At 36.1% G+C, this 16,322-nt stretch overlaps 6 protein-coding genes across 6 annotated transcripts; 3 read left to right on the forward strand and 3 right to left on the reverse strand.

The window, feature by feature from the left end:
* Positions 1–412: 412 nt before the first annotated feature.
* Positions 413–2,648, forward strand: RO3G_09047 (uncharacterized protein; the record flags this gene model as incomplete). The annotated part of the gene is made up of 11 exons (XM_067663632.1): positions 413–446; positions 501–602; positions 652–767; positions 819–843; positions 932–978; positions 1,032–1,354; positions 1,402–1,564; positions 1,614–1,702; positions 1,769–2,201; positions 2,261–2,381; positions 2,434–2,648. 11 exons carry the CDS (start codon positions 413–415, stop codon positions 2,646–2,648), a joined length of 1,668 nt encoding a protein of 555 aa, XP_067519733.1.
* Positions 2,649–2,735: 87 nt separating this feature from the next.
* Positions 2,736–3,028, forward strand: RO3G_09048 (uncharacterized protein; the record flags this gene model as incomplete). The annotated part of the gene is made up of 2 exons (XM_067663633.1): positions 2,736–2,750; positions 2,867–3,028. The coding sequence occupies 2 exons, from the start codon at positions 2,736–2,738 to the stop codon at positions 3,026–3,028; spliced, it is 177 nt and encodes a 58-aa protein (XP_067519734.1).
* Positions 3,029–3,128: 100 nt separating this feature from the next.
* On the reverse strand, positions 3,129–3,290 carry RO3G_09049 (uncharacterized protein; the record flags this gene model as incomplete). The annotated part of the gene is made up of 1 exon (XM_067663634.1): positions 3,129–3,290. The coding sequence occupies one exon, from the start codon at positions 3,288–3,290 to the stop codon at positions 3,129–3,131; it is 162 nt and encodes a 53-aa protein (XP_067519735.1).
* Positions 3,291–5,638: 2,348 nt separating this feature from the next.
* On the reverse strand, positions 5,639–5,770 carry RO3G_09050 (uncharacterized protein; the record flags this gene model as incomplete). The annotated part of the gene is made up of 1 exon (XM_067663635.1): positions 5,639–5,770. The coding sequence occupies one exon, from the start codon at positions 5,768–5,770 to the stop codon at positions 5,639–5,641; it is 132 nt and encodes a 43-aa protein (XP_067519736.1).
* Positions 5,771–9,162: 3,392 nt separating this feature from the next.
* RO3G_09051 (uncharacterized protein) lies at positions 9,163–9,390 on the reverse strand (the record flags this gene model as incomplete). Its single annotated transcript, XM_067663636.1, has 2 exons — positions 9,163–9,191; positions 9,234–9,390. 2 exons carry the CDS (start codon positions 9,388–9,390, stop codon positions 9,163–9,165), a joined length of 186 nt encoding a protein of 61 aa, XP_067519737.1.
* A 4,603-nt stretch (positions 9,391–13,993) lies between these two features.
* Positions 13,994–14,259, forward strand: RO3G_09052 (uncharacterized protein; the record flags this gene model as incomplete). The annotated part of the gene is made up of 2 exons (XM_067663637.1): positions 13,994–14,013; positions 14,109–14,259. The coding sequence occupies 2 exons, from the start codon at positions 13,994–13,996 to the stop codon at positions 14,257–14,259; spliced, it is 171 nt and encodes a 56-aa protein (XP_067519738.1).
* Positions 14,260–16,322: the final 2,063 nt, after the last annotated feature.

Consider the following 16,322-nt stretch of genomic DNA (forward strand, 5'->3'; position numbering starts at 1 on the left):
GAAGCGTAAATAAAGAAAAACAACTACAAAAGAGCGTTACTTAAAGAAAAACATAGGTTTCTTGGAATTAATAAAATCTGTTCAACCAACTGGAAGATGGAAACTTGTTGTTGTTGACAGTCTTTCTTCAAAAATATTAAACTCTGCTTGCAAAATGTATGACATTTTAGAAGAAAATGTAAGTTTTACACCGCTGTTCTTTCTCCCTTATCTAACTGTTCTATATAGGTTACTTGTAAGTTTTTTTTTTGTTTATGTTTCGTCTCTTTTATTAACAAACAAAAAAAAAGTGGTAGAAAATATTGAGAAACCAAGACAACCATATCCAAGCTACGAGGCTGTCTATATTCTTACCCCTTGCATCGAGTCTTGTTCTCGTTTAGTAGACGATTTTTCACGTAAAGATGGACCAATGTATGCTGCTGCTCATGTTCACTTTATTAATGGTAAAAACACAATGGCTTTTATATATTGCTGACTTATACTATGTATATCTGTAGCTTTGGATAATAATGTGTTTACTGAACTTACACATATGTTGAATGCTGCTAATGCTGCTAACCATATTAAAAGCTTAAAGGAAATGTATGTCGACTTTATAGGTAAGAAAAAAAAATTAAAGAGCAACACATCTTATTAATGTATACACAGTACGTGAACATTGCGTCTATACATTGGATAATGAAAGTAGATTTCTTACATTGTTTGGCAGTGATGGATCAAACACATCACAAATTGAAACTCAATTAGACAACATTGCAAAAGAGGTAAAGTCAATATAAATCGATGAGTTATGACTAGCTAATGTCTATTTGTAGCTTTTGTCTGTTTGTGTGACTCTTGGTGAAAGTCCATTGATTAGATACCATCGTCCTCTTGATGAAAAGGGAACAATTAATCGAAAAATTCCAGAACTTTTAGCAAAAATTAGTCCAAGCTGAATTAGACAACTTCTGTGCTACGAATCCTGAATTCCCCGTAAGTTTTTTGAACACTTGATTAAAAAAATCATAAGCTAAAATTATATGCAGCCACCAAGGGATCCACCACTTCCTAGTGGTACACTTATCTTGCTCGATCGTACCATTGATCCTACTGCACCCTTTTTACACGAATTCACGTACCAAGCAATGATGGCCGATTTACTCAAAGTTGAAGAAGTGCCTACAGGACTCAAGTATGAATACACTTATATACAAGAAGATGGAACAGATCATAAGCAAGAAGTGACATTGAACGAACAAGATACAGTCTACACAATGATTCGTCATATGCATATTGCTAGTACTACCGAAAAATTGATTGAAGATTTCAATCGATTTATGAATGAAAACAAGATATCTTCAAACGAAGGGTAAATATAAAAACAGTTCATTTGCTTTAATTCTAAGTGTGCATTAGACAAACAACTGCTTCGACTTTAAATGACATGAAGAATATGATTTCAAACTTACCACAATTCCAAGAAATGAAGTCAAAATATTCTGCTCAAATGACCATTGCTAATGATTGTATGGCTGAATTCAAATATCAAAATTTGGAAGCCATTGGCTTGCTTGAACAGGTAAGTTCTACATTTAAATACCTTTGCATGATTCTGACTGCTACAAAAGAATATGGCATGTGGTGAGACACCAGAAGGTGATGAACCCAAAAACTTGAAGGAAGATTTGATTTCTATTTTAGATGATCCTGAAACAAGGTAAAAACGAATTTTTTTATTTTTTTTTTTTTAAAAAAAAGCGCCTCAATAACACTGTTCTTTTAGTGAAATGGTCAAGACAAGACTTATCTTATTGTGGATCGCTACAGCCGAAACCATTGATCCCGAAGATTTGGAAGAACTACTGTCGTATGCTCGCCTTGATCAAGAATACAAGGATGCCATCACAAACATTTCCTTGCTGGGTGTTCAGCTCTCTAAATCAGCCAATAAACAAGGTCAAAAGACAAAGAACCGTAAAAAGAAAAAGGCAGACGCTCAGCAAGAGGTCCCTTTTGATTTGTCTCGTTATGTGCCTGTCGTCAAGCGTATTGTGGAAGGACATATTGATGGCACGATCGATCAAAGATTGTTTCCCAACAACATTCGAACCGTTAAACAACAAAATCTTCGCAAGAATACGGCTGAAGCTGTAAAAGAAGTGCCCAAGTTGAGAGTGTATAAAACACAGTGGCACAAGAAATCCACTGGTGCCAATGTAAGTCGAAATTCATTTTACATGTGCATATCTTGGTTCATTTCTAAGTACATTCACAGGCTGCACCTAAACCACCCTCAGGCCCACCTGTCATCATCTTTATTGTGGGTGGAATGACTTATTCCGAGATTAGATCAGCTTATGAATTGGCTGAAACGTTTGATAGAGAAGTTTATATTGGTAATATTTGATAAAATGACATCTAAGTGGATTTTATTAATAAATGATATAGGTTCAACGCATATCATCACTCCCGATAAATTTGTCCAAGACATCAGTCAATTGGATAAAGACAATTCAAGGATTGAAAGCGTGATACCGCCTTACACAGGAAGTGTCCATGATTCTGTTAAGGCCATCAACAACGATCAAAAACCTCCTCCCCGTATAGCTTCTTCAACAAACCCTATGCCTCAAAAAAGTCATAAATTATTAAGAAAATGGTAAAAAGTAATGCAATAAACTGTGTGACAATTGAAATTTTCCTTGATTTTTTTTTCTTTATAAATGTTTTTTCGTACGTCAATTCATCAGATGGCACCTGCTATTGTAAAGCAGACGGCTAATGTTTCTGTTAAGTTTACCGCTGTTGCTTTTACTCAAAAACGATTCAATTCAATCACTAGCTCTGAGATACATGCAAACGAAAAACTCACTTTATCTAGATGACTGTACGTAAGGTATGGACCCATGCTGCTGCCAACACCTACTCCACGTCAGGCAGCATGGTCAAATGTCTTATCGTTTTCCGTAGTCCTCACAGTGCCGCTGCTGGTGTGGGTGCTCTCGAGGATTTTCTGCCTAGGACGGCTTGGTTCCCGGCCTGAAGATTTTTTCTGGAACGCTGAGAATGCAAACGTTCTGCGGCCATGCGTGACCCGAATCCGGTTGTCTTTCTTGCTCTGGCAAATCTCTTTTATCTCGCGATCAGTAAGGCCAAGAGTTGAACGTGAGGGTAAAGATGAGGTTATCGTGTCCCACACTTGCCCTGTCGGTTTCGTCATGAAGGCTGCTGAACTTTTGGTCAAGGAGGGATATTTTGGTGATCAATGTGGGATCCATCAAGACTTTTGATGTTAAATCGACCATCAAGTCCGTCAAAAAGACGAGCCACCTTGTTTCTGTTGAAAATGCTTGGGCCGATTTTGGCATTGGTTCTGAAATTGCTGCTTAAGTCATGAAAAGTGAGTAAAAAGAAATAGAAGGATATAGGGGCATTAATTTTATTTTTTGGAAAAAGGTGAGACATTCTGACATTTGGATGCTCCCATGAGCCGTATCACTGGTGCTGGTGTCCTACTCCTTATGCTGCTAACCTTGAGACTCTTGCTTTCCCTGATGAACATGTTATTGTTAAGGATGTTGAAGATAATTTGGAAAAGAAGATTGGCTATTAAGTAAAATAAAAACTGCTACTTATGCTCCCTCCTCTCCACTCATTCAATATGTTCTCCTCATTTTTATGCTTTATTGATTTTTGGGTGATCAAACAACAACAAAAAAAAGGGGGGAAGGTATTTGGTGTAAATAAAACAATTGGATAAAATGCATAAATAATTTTTATTATAAGCTACACGTTGTTACTGTTGTTCTTAAACTGGTCAGCCTGAGTATAAGGTGGTGCCCCATATAATTTTTGTAGTAAGACTGGCTTTAATTCCTGTAATTGACTTGGCGTTAGCTCACTTTGTTGAATTTGCTGCTGTTCGATTTGCTTTTGCTCGTATATCTTTGTCCTCATCTTAATTCTCTTTAACCAGCAGACATAAGTAAGTAAGACAATCACCGTTGCTATAAGCGAGAAAATAACAATAAATAAAGTTTCGTTTGTATTGGGCATAAGAAGAACAGACAAAAAAAAAACAATTAAGAAAAAATATATTGATTGAAATGCGGTGTCCAAAACAATTAATTTAAATTTTACAAAAACGGTTGTTACACTCTCCTGTGTATTTTAAAAACATTTGATTGTTTTATTTTCTTTTTCACTCGTGTAACTTATAACGTTCAAATTAGTTATAATACTTATTTATATCTCACACGAGAGAACGTAAGCTTTAACCTTTATCATTATACTATGAAGCTCATAATTTTAACAAAGTACCGTTCAAGCAACAAAAAATATACTTTTATTCTTGATTTATTTCAAACTTTTTTTCTTTTGATTTTGTGCTTGCTGTTAAATTTTTGCGTCTTTGAAGATTTCATTCGCGCATCGCACGAAACAGTTTGCGCTCTAATAATTTATTTTGGAACACGACAGACACCAACAATGATACACACTATCCAAGCCCTCGCTTTGGAAACGCATATCTCATCCAGTGGAAGGACTCAGTATCAAGACTCTCAAGGCCATCAAGAAACAATTTCTGCAACAAGGTCTAGATCATCAAAAACAACATAAAAATTCAAAACTGCTTCCTTGCTGTCGACCAACAATCTCACTTGATCCAATCCTTTGATTGCCGATAATCCGAAAAGAACGTAGCCGATGCACAAGACAGCGTCTTGGATGGCTTCCTGGCAGCAAGCCCAGGCTCTGTCCCCTCCATACAAACCAGACGCTGACAAAATCGCAAGCAATTCAATATCTCAACATGCACAACCAGCTACAAATGCCTAGCACTATTAAAGATCCTTTGTCGTTCCTTTTAAATCTCCTACCAACAAAAAAATCCTTTGTTTAAATTGTGCAGTTGCCCCTTGGATCCTTCGTTGGCTAACCATATGTTCAGTCCTATTTGAACTGGATCATCTTTACAACCATATCAACACTTGTACCAGACCTCCACATGGTCAGCGCCTTCTAAATTGGCTCTTAAAGCATTAAGGACGACACTATATTCCAAATATTATTCCATTGACCTTTTATACCCTTGATCCCGAAGGGGGGTTTTTTTCAGCCTCGCTTTACTTTACTTCATATTGAACTAGTCCAAGCGAACAGATGTGATAAATACCCCGCACTCAAATGGACTTTGCAAATAAATAATCTTTTTTTTTAAAAAAAAAAAGGAGACTCAAAAGCTTAACAGCAAGCACAAAATTAAAGCAAACAACCTGTATATCCTGCTCAAGCCACCTTTTATTCATTTTCTTTTTTAATATAAATAGTGATATCGCGCTTAGCCACTCTCAAGTGATAGAATGATTTCAACCATAAAATCTATTTGTGGAAGAAAGGACCAAGGGAATGCATTCCTGTCTTATCATCGACAAGTAGTTTCATGATCGATGGGTCTACAATGGTTGAAAGCGTACTGGCGGGCAAAGAATTGTTGAGTCTTTTCTTGCCTAAAGATTCATGGTGCTCCTTTTTCAATTGGGGCAAGAACCAAGTTGCTTTCTTTTAAAAGACACTATCATAAGAAAAAAAGGTCAATCGACTATGATTCAAATAGACGGTATCCTCTTTAAGAAAGGTTGGATGGTCAAAATCAAACGAAAGGGATAGTTGGATCTAGGTCTTGACAAGGTAAAAGCCCAACTGCATCATTTTCAAAGGCAATGCCGTCTTTGAGAATGGGGTCAACGACAGGGTCTAAGCGATCAAAGTTGATTTCAGCCATCTTTTGACTACCTTCTTTAGCGGTTGCAACTGCGATTCATGATGGATAGTGTTTGGCAATGAAGGACATGAGCTGTACAGGTAATTCAAACCTATTGGTCATGTCCAAAAGGACACTATCTGGAGAGCATTTTGCTTTCCACGTTTTAGAATGAAAAACTCGGTCTTGCTGACTGTTGTATTCAAAAGTAGCATGCATGAGTAACGTTCGCTTCCTGGTCACTTACTTGGGATCAGGGCATATCTTTCAGTTGAGTAAAAGGGGCTCTGGTGCCTGTGGTTGTGTTGACCGATGGGTGAGATATTTTGTGGGAAAGAAGAATTCAAAAGAAAAAAAAAACCTGTATATGGTAACTCAACAAATTGATTTTCGTACTCAAATTTATTAATCTTTTTTTATTGTCACAAGCATTTATTCAACATCTAGCGTCTTTCAATCATCTGTTTTGAAGTATTTTTGGTCTAGAAATTTTAATTGATTTGATAGATGACTATGTCTTGAGAATCTAATTTACTTGAACGTAAAGGACAAGAGTGTTGGTGATTGCATTTTTATGACTAAAAAGACAAAGAACCTACTTATGTGATCGTCAATGTGAGTTAAAAGCACCTTGTCCTTGATGATAACCACATCAATAAAGAGAGAGAAGACATGCTGATTTTCCTTCTACTTGATTCAAGCGTAAAATGATGTTTTCATTTCATTGTAAAGGATAGAAAGAGGATCAGACAGTCAGGTTGCTTTTACCAAACCATCCTTACCACGTTATTGATTTCCTTAAATTCATCCTAAATAGGATTGCGTACAAACCAATTTTTCACAGACCTTTTTTAGACACTTTAAAAGTTACACGGACTGGTGGCTTTTTCTTGTGTTTTACAAATAGATTCTCATTCATGCCATCCAAATAGAGGTTGCTCATTAATCTTTTTTTTTTAAAAAAAAATGAGTGCATGATATGATCATATCAATGCAACCTTTTGTTTAAAAAAAAGGTTCGATTCAATTCTTTTTTAAACTTTCTTACTGAAAACAGTTAGCTAATAAACCTTTTAATGTAGTACAACCATACTTTTTTTTATTTCTGTATTCTAGTAAACAAGGCCAACATCATAATGAAATCCACTTGGCATTGGCAGCCATCGGAACTGAAATGATAGGTGAGAATAAGCTGACATTGAACCTGTCTAGGAAGACAATGTACACCCAAACGAATCACAAAAGGGTACAAAACTAGCGTATTCAGGCCATCTTTACAAGTGGATACTACATGAATACGACTGTGCTACAGCCATCCATTCGTCAACCCTCTTGATAAAAAAAAAATGCAAATGGTTTGTTTCATATCACCTTTTCCCTCTTTCCGTAGATGCGTTATCGACATCCATACCATGAAATCATTGTAAGCCATGAGAGCCAAAGCGCATTGACCACATCCCATCGACACTGATTTCGCCATTTTAAAAGAACCTTTGTGTGCTCTTGACTTTTCAATCATGAGCGCTCTACATGCTTGTCCTGCAACTCTTTTTTTTTTTGGCATAGACACATCGGACTGTCACCTTGCCATGAAGCGAACTAAGCAACCTGCAGCACTGCAAGGAATAGGCCTCACACTTACTGTTGCTTTCACTGACACGCTAGGTGTTTTAGGGTTGCCTGTACAGCAAAAAAAAGGGGGAGATGGCCATGCAAGCACACTTCTGCCTCTTCTTTGTACCCCCCCCTCCGACAATTAAAAACAAACGTGGTGTATGAACGAGGATGACAAAAGATCATCCGTAAACCATGTCTGTTGAAAAGGATCCGTTGGATGATTTGAAGCGGGTATGGATCCATAAAGAAGAGCGACTGGCAGTGGAGAGGAAACAAAGGATGTGATGATCGGTTCTTTATGTCTCGGTGGATGTTGAAAGTGATCCATTCTTTGATTCCAAAAACCACGTCAACCGTTGGCAACCTGCTTTTGAACACTGAATTGGACCTTGGCATCGACTGAGTTTAAATAAACGGAAAGAAATTGAACGATGCTGTGTTTCCAAGGGAAGAGGGCACTAAAATGCGGGTGATCATGGCTGTTGATTTACATCTTGAACGGATGGATCCTCAGACACACCATGTACCTGACCTCATCCTCTTGATTTCCTTAAAGTCCATTTTTGGCATCAGCCGGTGTAGACGGATGTAAGCCAGGCTCGTTAGAACAAGTTCGAAAACGACAGAACCCAGCAACGCCCTTTAAAAGCGTTTGCTTTCTGTTCTCGATGACACGGTTTGGATGGATGCCTTTCTCTGGTTCATGCAAAGATTCAAGGTTGCACTCATCGATGTAAATGATTAAAAATAACATCATTCGTCCGTGTAACATGTGTTTCATACAGTGAACCCTTTGGCAAACAAACCTGCTTTGGTGGGTTGCATAGGAAATTCAGTACAAGCGTCAGATCCCGTTCGATGGTGTGTTTTTTTGACCAGCCATGCGAAATGAAAAAAAAAAAAGGTAAAATCAACCAACTTTAAGTTTCTTGTTTTTTCGAGTTCAGATCCGAATAATGTGATCAAGACATGAAGAAAGAAGCAAGAGAGGACGAGAAGGATGCAAAGGTTGAACGAGTTGAAACGGCAGTCCATTTGGTGAGAATCCATCCGTTATGCTAAAAGAGCCGATGTTCCAGCCGATTCAAAGAACGCATGAGAATTTTTGTAAAGTGTTGAGCAACGCAGTTGAAGAAAGCAAACTGAATGCAAACGATCTCGGTGATTGGACTGCACAGGCTATCGATGAAGGCCACAAGTCCGATCATTGAACGGCATGATTCATTTACTGCGCAGGAATGAACTCGCTCGGTTTGTCTTCACACTGACCCAATCAAGAGAAATAAAAGAAGGCTCAATAAAGCAAATAAAAGAACCATGATTACATCTACCCAATTGGATCTGTAGAATAAGGTATCAGTGAAAGCATTTATGCCGTAGAAAGACAGGCTTTGGTAATGATCCAATCCATGCCAAAGGGAAAGAAACTTTTTTTCATTAGCATAATGTCTTACTGGACTCTAAAGTAATGCGTAATGCAACTTGACTCTCTTCTTGGTATTTTCTTTTCATGATCATTTATGATAAACATCCATACCAACTTTCCTGTCGAGAGGGGACAGAAACACTAACTTAAAAAAGTAATATGTTCTGAAATTTAACTTTCTAAATCGAATTTAATAGAAAAAAAAAATGAGATCATGAGAGTCTGTACATTGTTTGGTTTACAAAAGAAGACTGAAAAATAATGTCAAAGAGAACGAGTTTTTTTTTATTATTACAAGAATTAATATGAATTTATATACATTTCAGAAGAAAGAGAGAAAAGGAAAAAGGGTATAATTTTACAATAGATTTTAATGTTGATATAATTGATGATGGTTTGCTAAATTGCCAACAGAATGGAATTTTCTATGGCATGTCTTACAGCGAACGACCGATGATCTACAACGATTGATTGCCATATGATTGTCTGAATTAGCCGTATTGGATGCTTGTATGCTTGTAGCTATTGTCATTAAATTTTCTTGTACTTCATTCAATGGCCAATCATTCTTTAAATTCATAGGAAGAGAAGCTAACATTTTAAAAAGAAGAAAAAAAAATTTAATAATCAGGGAAAAAAGGGAACAAAAGGTCCCTTCTTATATATATTTTTAATTACCAAAAATAAAAAGTACTGACGCTATGCTGTAATGTTTGTGTAATTGAATTAAAAAAAAAAAAAAGGTGAGAATAAATTCACTTGAAAAGAAACACATTTGAGGGGGGGCATGGATAAAGAGTCGGGAGTCCCTAAGGGTCACATGAACCTTCTCAAGTAAGAAACGAGGGCTTCTTTGTGTTTAAAAAAGTTGCCTTTTTGTCGGAAAAAATAAGAAAGCTTAAAATCCTGTGCATAAAAAAATTTAAAGTTCAAGACTTTCCCGTTGGATCCATCAAGGCCATCCTGTCTTTTCCGCTGTTTCATCGTATGTCGCCATTTGAATCCATCGACTTTGGAAAAGAAGCAGAGACTTTGTGACGTAGATGACTTGAGGAATCACTGTACACAATCAGACTGATTTCTTCCCCTTGTTCTTCTTGTGCTACTTTAATTTATCTTGGTCAGATGCAGTGAAGACATAAGGAGAAGAAGGGGGGAAGAAATGTTTCGAGAAGATACTCTTGGTAGTACTTGGCCCTTCTTGGTGTCTAAACTTATCTTTAGGATCTACACCAAGTAAGTTGTGTTTGAAAGCTTAGAAAAGACAAAGTCCTACTGTAAACTATTACGGCTTTGGCTGTGAATCTTTATTTTTTATTGGCTAAATCAATATTCCAAATTTAGACAAGAGTAATGAAGCATCTAGAAAAAAAAAGCGAGAATGGGCGGAAGAGAGAGAGAGAGAGTAAGGCTGAGTGAGATGAGAGATAAAGTGATAAAGAGGTATTTATTTGAGGTATTTTTATTTTATTGAAAAGATAACAAATGGTATGCATAAAGACAACACTTTAATAAACGCAAAGAAAGAGAGTGTGTTGTTGATTATAATTCAATTACGAAATATAAACATAATAAAGCTCTTGTCTATTTTGTCAACAAGTTTCATGATATGCAAAATTGGAATCCTTCTTGGTCAAAACGTCGTCCATGTTTTCTCTCTCAAATGTTTCGTCCTGACATGCATACATGACAATTTATGTTTAAATAAACAAAATTACGCTTGCAATACTTGTTTAGAAAAGCAAAATTTACAAACGTGACGATTACACAAAAGTTGTCAACAAATACACACTTTGATTCGATCAACATCATTCTGAAGATTGTATAAAGTAACCTTTAATTAAAAAAAAAAGGTATCCTAGGTTACCGTAACTAGGTCATGTTAACATTGTTCCCTTTACAGTTCATCTTTTTTAGAAACAAACGACTCGAGTGAGTTTAGAAGATAAATGAAAGGGATGATATGGTCATGAAAAGAAAGTAGACATGAACAACAAGAGTGATGACAAAGTTTCAAAGGAATAGAGAATACCTTGAATACAAGCTTGGTGACAGAGCATCAAGAAAACGAAGATTGCTCGTGTCATCAAACAAGGATGACAATAAGATATATTTTGTCCATATTCATCCTTATCCAATAAAATATCTCAAAATCTTTTTCATCTCTCTTTTGGATGTTTACAACCGTAGTGAGCTTATGAAGCAGGCTTTCATCCATTTAGATTGCTAAAGAAATCGTAAGTCTAACATGACTTCTACAAAAGATCTCCTTTACTGCATCATTTATTAAAACGTAAGATTATAATCATCCCGTATTTATCAATCACACAACCACAAAGGAGATAGGTCATCTTTTGACTACAAAACAAAAAAAAAAAAAAAAAAAAAAAAAAAAAAAAGAGCACCACTTTTCAAAGATTTGAAACGTGATTTCCCGCAAAACTGTAAATCTTCCAGTCGTATTTTTTTTTTTAAAAAAAAAGTATAGGATGCCAATAAAAGAAAGGTGCCGAGAAAAAAAGGGGATAGGGGGCTCTTTTTAGAAATTTGGTTCGAGGATGGATTATTGGACAAATTTGCAAATTGTTTAACTTTGGAACGCCAATTTTTGGGGACAGGGGTTAGGAAAAACCGTCCCGCCGGGGGGGGTTTTCGGTTTTTAAAAAAAAGGGGGGGGAAAAAAAAATTCCTTGTTTTTTTGGTTTTTGGAGATTTTCAAGACCGCCCCCCGGGTTTTTTTTTTTTTTTTTTTTTTTTTTTTTTTTTTTTTTTTTTTTTTCGTTATGAGGAATAAGACAATCTTTACAATGAACGGGCTGAAAAAAAAAAGGGGGGGGGGAGGGGCCTATAATTCAATAGAGGCTATCTTAAACTCTAATATTGTTCTTCACACAAGTCAGAAGGTGTATTTGGTTCTTAAGCCTGCAGAGAGAATCGTTGAGGAGAAGGTTGCTAAACAGCCAAAAACCATGAAATAGAATTCAAAAGTGTACAATGATTATAGCGACAGAGAAAAAGGAGGAAGAGATTTATAGATCGAATGATAAAGGTACCTGAGGAACAAGAGAATATAACCGTGTTTGCAAGGGAACATGCCATCGATTCCTCTCCCTCTCCTCCCCATATTGCTGAAGGATGATACAAAAGTGATGAAAAATATCTGGGAGAGGTGTCATATAAAAAATCAGAGATGAGGAATGGCCCAAAAAAAGGTCTATTGCTACCCAACATGAAGAATGTGTGGAATGCTTGATTGATCAAGATCCTCCGCTCTTTGCTAGAAACATCATAAAAGGCTTGGCTAAGCAGTTTGACAACTTTTCTACTTCAAATTCGCGATTTGACCACTCTTTGAAGAACAACATGCTGACCGCTATTAAAAAAAAAACTCTATTTTTGAAGAAGATTCCGTAGACAACTTGAATACAAGATGCGAGTGAGATTTATGAGACGAAGAGACACAAACCTCGATCATACAAAGAATGGAGTGTTCATTGATGAGGTTGAGCTTCATGCTGATATGAGGAACAATTGAGCTAGATCAGCAAGCGGAATACCTATTGTAGCAACAAAAGCAAAGACAAAGACATCATCGCGCACAATAACCGATGCCATTCATTCCACTAGTGTTATTCATGCAGTTTTAAAAAGCCACTACCCAAATTCAAAACAGAAGCTGAAAATAAAATGAAAAGGTCAACAGTGGTAATAATAATAATAAAAAGAGCTGCAGCTGAGATCAGTAGTGAGGAACCGATGGTAGAAGAGGTTGAAGCGATTACTGACATTACAAAGTCAGCATCAAAAGGTACAACAGCTGTTTACCTTGTCAAGTTTGTGATTGAACTGCTTGATGTAACGGGCCTTGACAAAAATTGAAAGAAAAGTTACACTGTTTGGACAATGCTTCAATCCATACATTGCAGCCAATACTCAGAAAGATTGAAAGCAAAGCTACCATGTGAGGTGCTATTTCCTTCTTTGCTTGAATTGAACCCTATCGAGCAGCTTTCGGCTCTGGTGAAGGGAAAGATAAAGTGACATCGACTGATGACTAAAGAAAACTATGATATTGCTGGGCTTTTTTCCAACCTTTACAAAAAAAAAAAAAAAAAAAAAAAAAAAGCTTTGTCGTACTTGGATCTCGAAAAAGACAAAGATCCAAAACATTATCAATTCCTGCGTATCGTTGAATCAGTGTTTCACAATTTCAAAGCTCGGATGAAAGATGGGTAACCAGAGAGATGCCTACATTAGGAAGGTTGCAAAAATAGTTTGGATATTTTGTCAAAAGATGAAGATGAAACAGTCTGTGGTTTAGTAACGTTCAGTACAGCCACAAAATTTAGGCAGATCTTGGACGTACAATTGATTTAATGACAAAAACCAAGTCAATATGGAATCATGTGTTATCGAATACAAATTCCCTGATGTTAATACCAATACCTTTAAACAACAACAATCAAAAAATATCAAAACATGCATCTTGGGCAATATCACCAAAAAGCTAACAAACAATATCTTATAGGCGGATTGGAAAGACAGGCAGAAATCTCTGGGACAAATCTTTCAATTCAAAGAATTGATGGTTTCGCCATCTGTTGACTCCTTCTATACACCCAAAGATCTTGTGGAGCTGGGTAATTTCAGAAGCCTATTACGATACCTTTATCTATGGCGCGACAATACCGCTAAATGAAACAATAAAAACAAGTTGGCTGTGTACAAAGAAAATAAAAACGTTGATTGTATTGGACATTAGCTCCTCTCACAATTCCTTCATGAGCTCGCCCCGATCACCTCTCTCCTGTGTCGTTGATGACGGCATGCTTTACTCCAACTCATAAGACCATGAGAAGTTCTGAAGAATGTTCGAAAATGTATACTTTTAATAAAATCCTATTTCTGTTGCTATCTCAAATGTAGTCTTATATATGGCATTGCTTGTGTAAATTGATCATGTTAGTACTATCATATTCATGCATCTATAAATGCTTCTTTTAACAATAAAATATAATTTGTTATTCATGTAATTGCTTTGATAAAGGACTTGTATAAATATTATAACTCTTGTACTTGCGTACAAACCGCAACATCTTCATGTGAAAGAAAAATAAAAAACTCTATATTTTGTAACAAAATACGTACATCATTTTGACAAAAGGTAGCGTAATACTAAAAATAATAATTCTTGTATAAGCATGTATATTGCTATTTACATGTCAGTTTTTGTTTATTATATATTATATCTATGGGATTTCTTGTTTTCTTCCAACTCCTTTGATTATTCATTTTTTACAAACTCATTTACTATAGGCGGTATGGTGCTCACGTGTATTCCTTAAAAAAACCAGAGGAATTAATGGCATCGGTTATTGTGCGTGATGATGTCTTTGTCTTTGCTTTTGTTGCTACAATAGGTATTCCGCTTGCTGATCTAGCTCAATTGTTCCTCATATCAGCATGAAGCTCAACCTCATCAATGAACACTCCATTCTTTGTATGATCGAGGTTTGTGTCTCTTTGTCTCATAAATCTCACTCGCATCTTGTATTCAAGTTGTCTACGGAATCTTCTTCAAAAATAGAGTTTTTTTTTTTTCAGCCTGTTCATTGTAGAGATTGTATCTATGTATGGAAGCATCCATTTTTTTTTTAAAAAAAAGGGGGGGAGAGATGAGAACAGATAAGGAAGTGATGCTTGAAGCTTGTAGAAAAGAAAAAAAGATGCGCGTGGATTACGTTGCTATGGGGATATGTTGGCCTCTGAACAAGATCAATACCTCTTCTCCAACACTTGTCAACAGCATCTCTTTTACGATCCAAGTAGGATCTATCAAGAGAACCGAAATCAACCCCTTCGTTCGATTTCCATCCCACCCTCCGTAATTGAACCGTGCGAACTAGAGATGTTATCGATCGTCACACATTCAATCATCAGATGTTGCAGAATCAAACTGTTTCGAAACAAGGGGCGGTCACTTTTTTTTTTCTGTAGAATTGTGCTACAAACTAAGCTTGGGTAGAATCGTTACGTTTGATGGTCATTTTTGGAAATAATTGGAGGTGTCATTTGAAGAAAATAGGATTGTATTTTAAACTGACTAGAACAAATATGATTGAACATGTTTTTTTTTTCCCACACTCACACAATCCAAGCACTTGTATTGAATTGTTCATTTCTATCATCACTACATGAATTGGATTCATCCTACTCAATCATCATCATCAGTTTCATGGACATTATTTCCAAAAGAAGAGGGAGCAGAAGGACACCCTGTTTAAGATTGGTTACTCAAAAAAAGCAGTTTGTGATCCAATGTGTTTGATCAAAGAATCAAATCATCTGATGGTTGAATTGACTCTATGTTTTAAATGTGAATGATCAGACAATTCTATTTATTTATAGAGACTTGGTGTGCTCTTTGTTGGGTTCTTTATCGAAATGAAAAGAGCTTTGTTTTCTTGGCTTTTGTCACATTGAGTGGTTTAGTCAAGTAAAGCTTGGTGCGTTGTACACTGCTACTCCATATTTTTATTTCTATTAAAGAATAAATAGTCATCACTATTTCTACTATTAAACTGAACTCATGTTTTGCTTTATCCATCTGTTGATGGAAAGCCTTCAAATCCTGAACCATTCATCCCAATTGGGAGGTTGGTTTATGTTCTTTAAAGAGCCTATCCTTTTTACAGAAAAGGAGAGAAAGCGCTCTTGTAGATTTATGCAATATCTGTATGTTACTTTTGAAATTGAGCTATCTAAACTGTTCAGGAAAATTGAAGACATGTAGTTTTTTTTTCCTTAGTGCAAACCGTTTTAACATTTTGTTACGATAATCATAAAGGTATTTTAGGCATATAATAACAGCTTAAAAGTTTCCTATTTAGTAGTTAATTGAATTGTTTAACAGAAAGATTTCAAAGCATTTCCTGGGTTATTTTCGCATGTCACTTGTGCTATACCGAGATTTTTGTTCAGTAAATCATATGCTTTTTTTTGACTTGTTGTTTCTCTTTCTGCCTTCTTTATTGCCGTGAGCAAAATGGGCTGTCTTTGTAAAAAAAGACAAGAAGCTCACAAGAAAAATAAATAAGCATAAAGACATGTCTGTTTCGGAGGATTCTCGGTCTAATCAGAAAGTCATCCTTCAGACCAGAACTAGACATATATCGCTTGTAGTTTAGTCTAAAGAACCAATGTCATTCTTATAAGTTGTAGCAAAAAAAAAAGAAAAAGAAAAAAAAAAAAAAAAGCTCTTCCTCTTTGATTTTGTTCGTATACTTCCCCTACAAATACTGTGAGCTCTGTCAAAACATTTGGCGAGACAACAGTATGACGGATAAGGAACGATCTGTTGTGACCCTTTAAAGCAATTAAAGTAAAAAGAGAGAAGCATAATTTCATCCGACTCTAATCAATTTATTTGCATCCATCGTTTTCAGATCGATTAACCAAAGAGTCATCATAACATGGAGTATATAAAGCATGTGAAAAGTCAAGATAAGCAGTGAGAACCAAAGCAACACA

The sequence above is a fragment of the Rhizopus delemar genome, genomic scaffold, assembly GCF_000149305.1.
Source record: "Rhizopus delemar RA 99-880 supercont3.6 genomic scaffold, whole genome shotgun sequence".
NCBI classification, from domain to species: domain Eukaryota; kingdom Fungi; phylum Mucoromycota; class Mucoromycetes; order Mucorales; family Rhizopodaceae; genus Rhizopus; species Rhizopus delemar.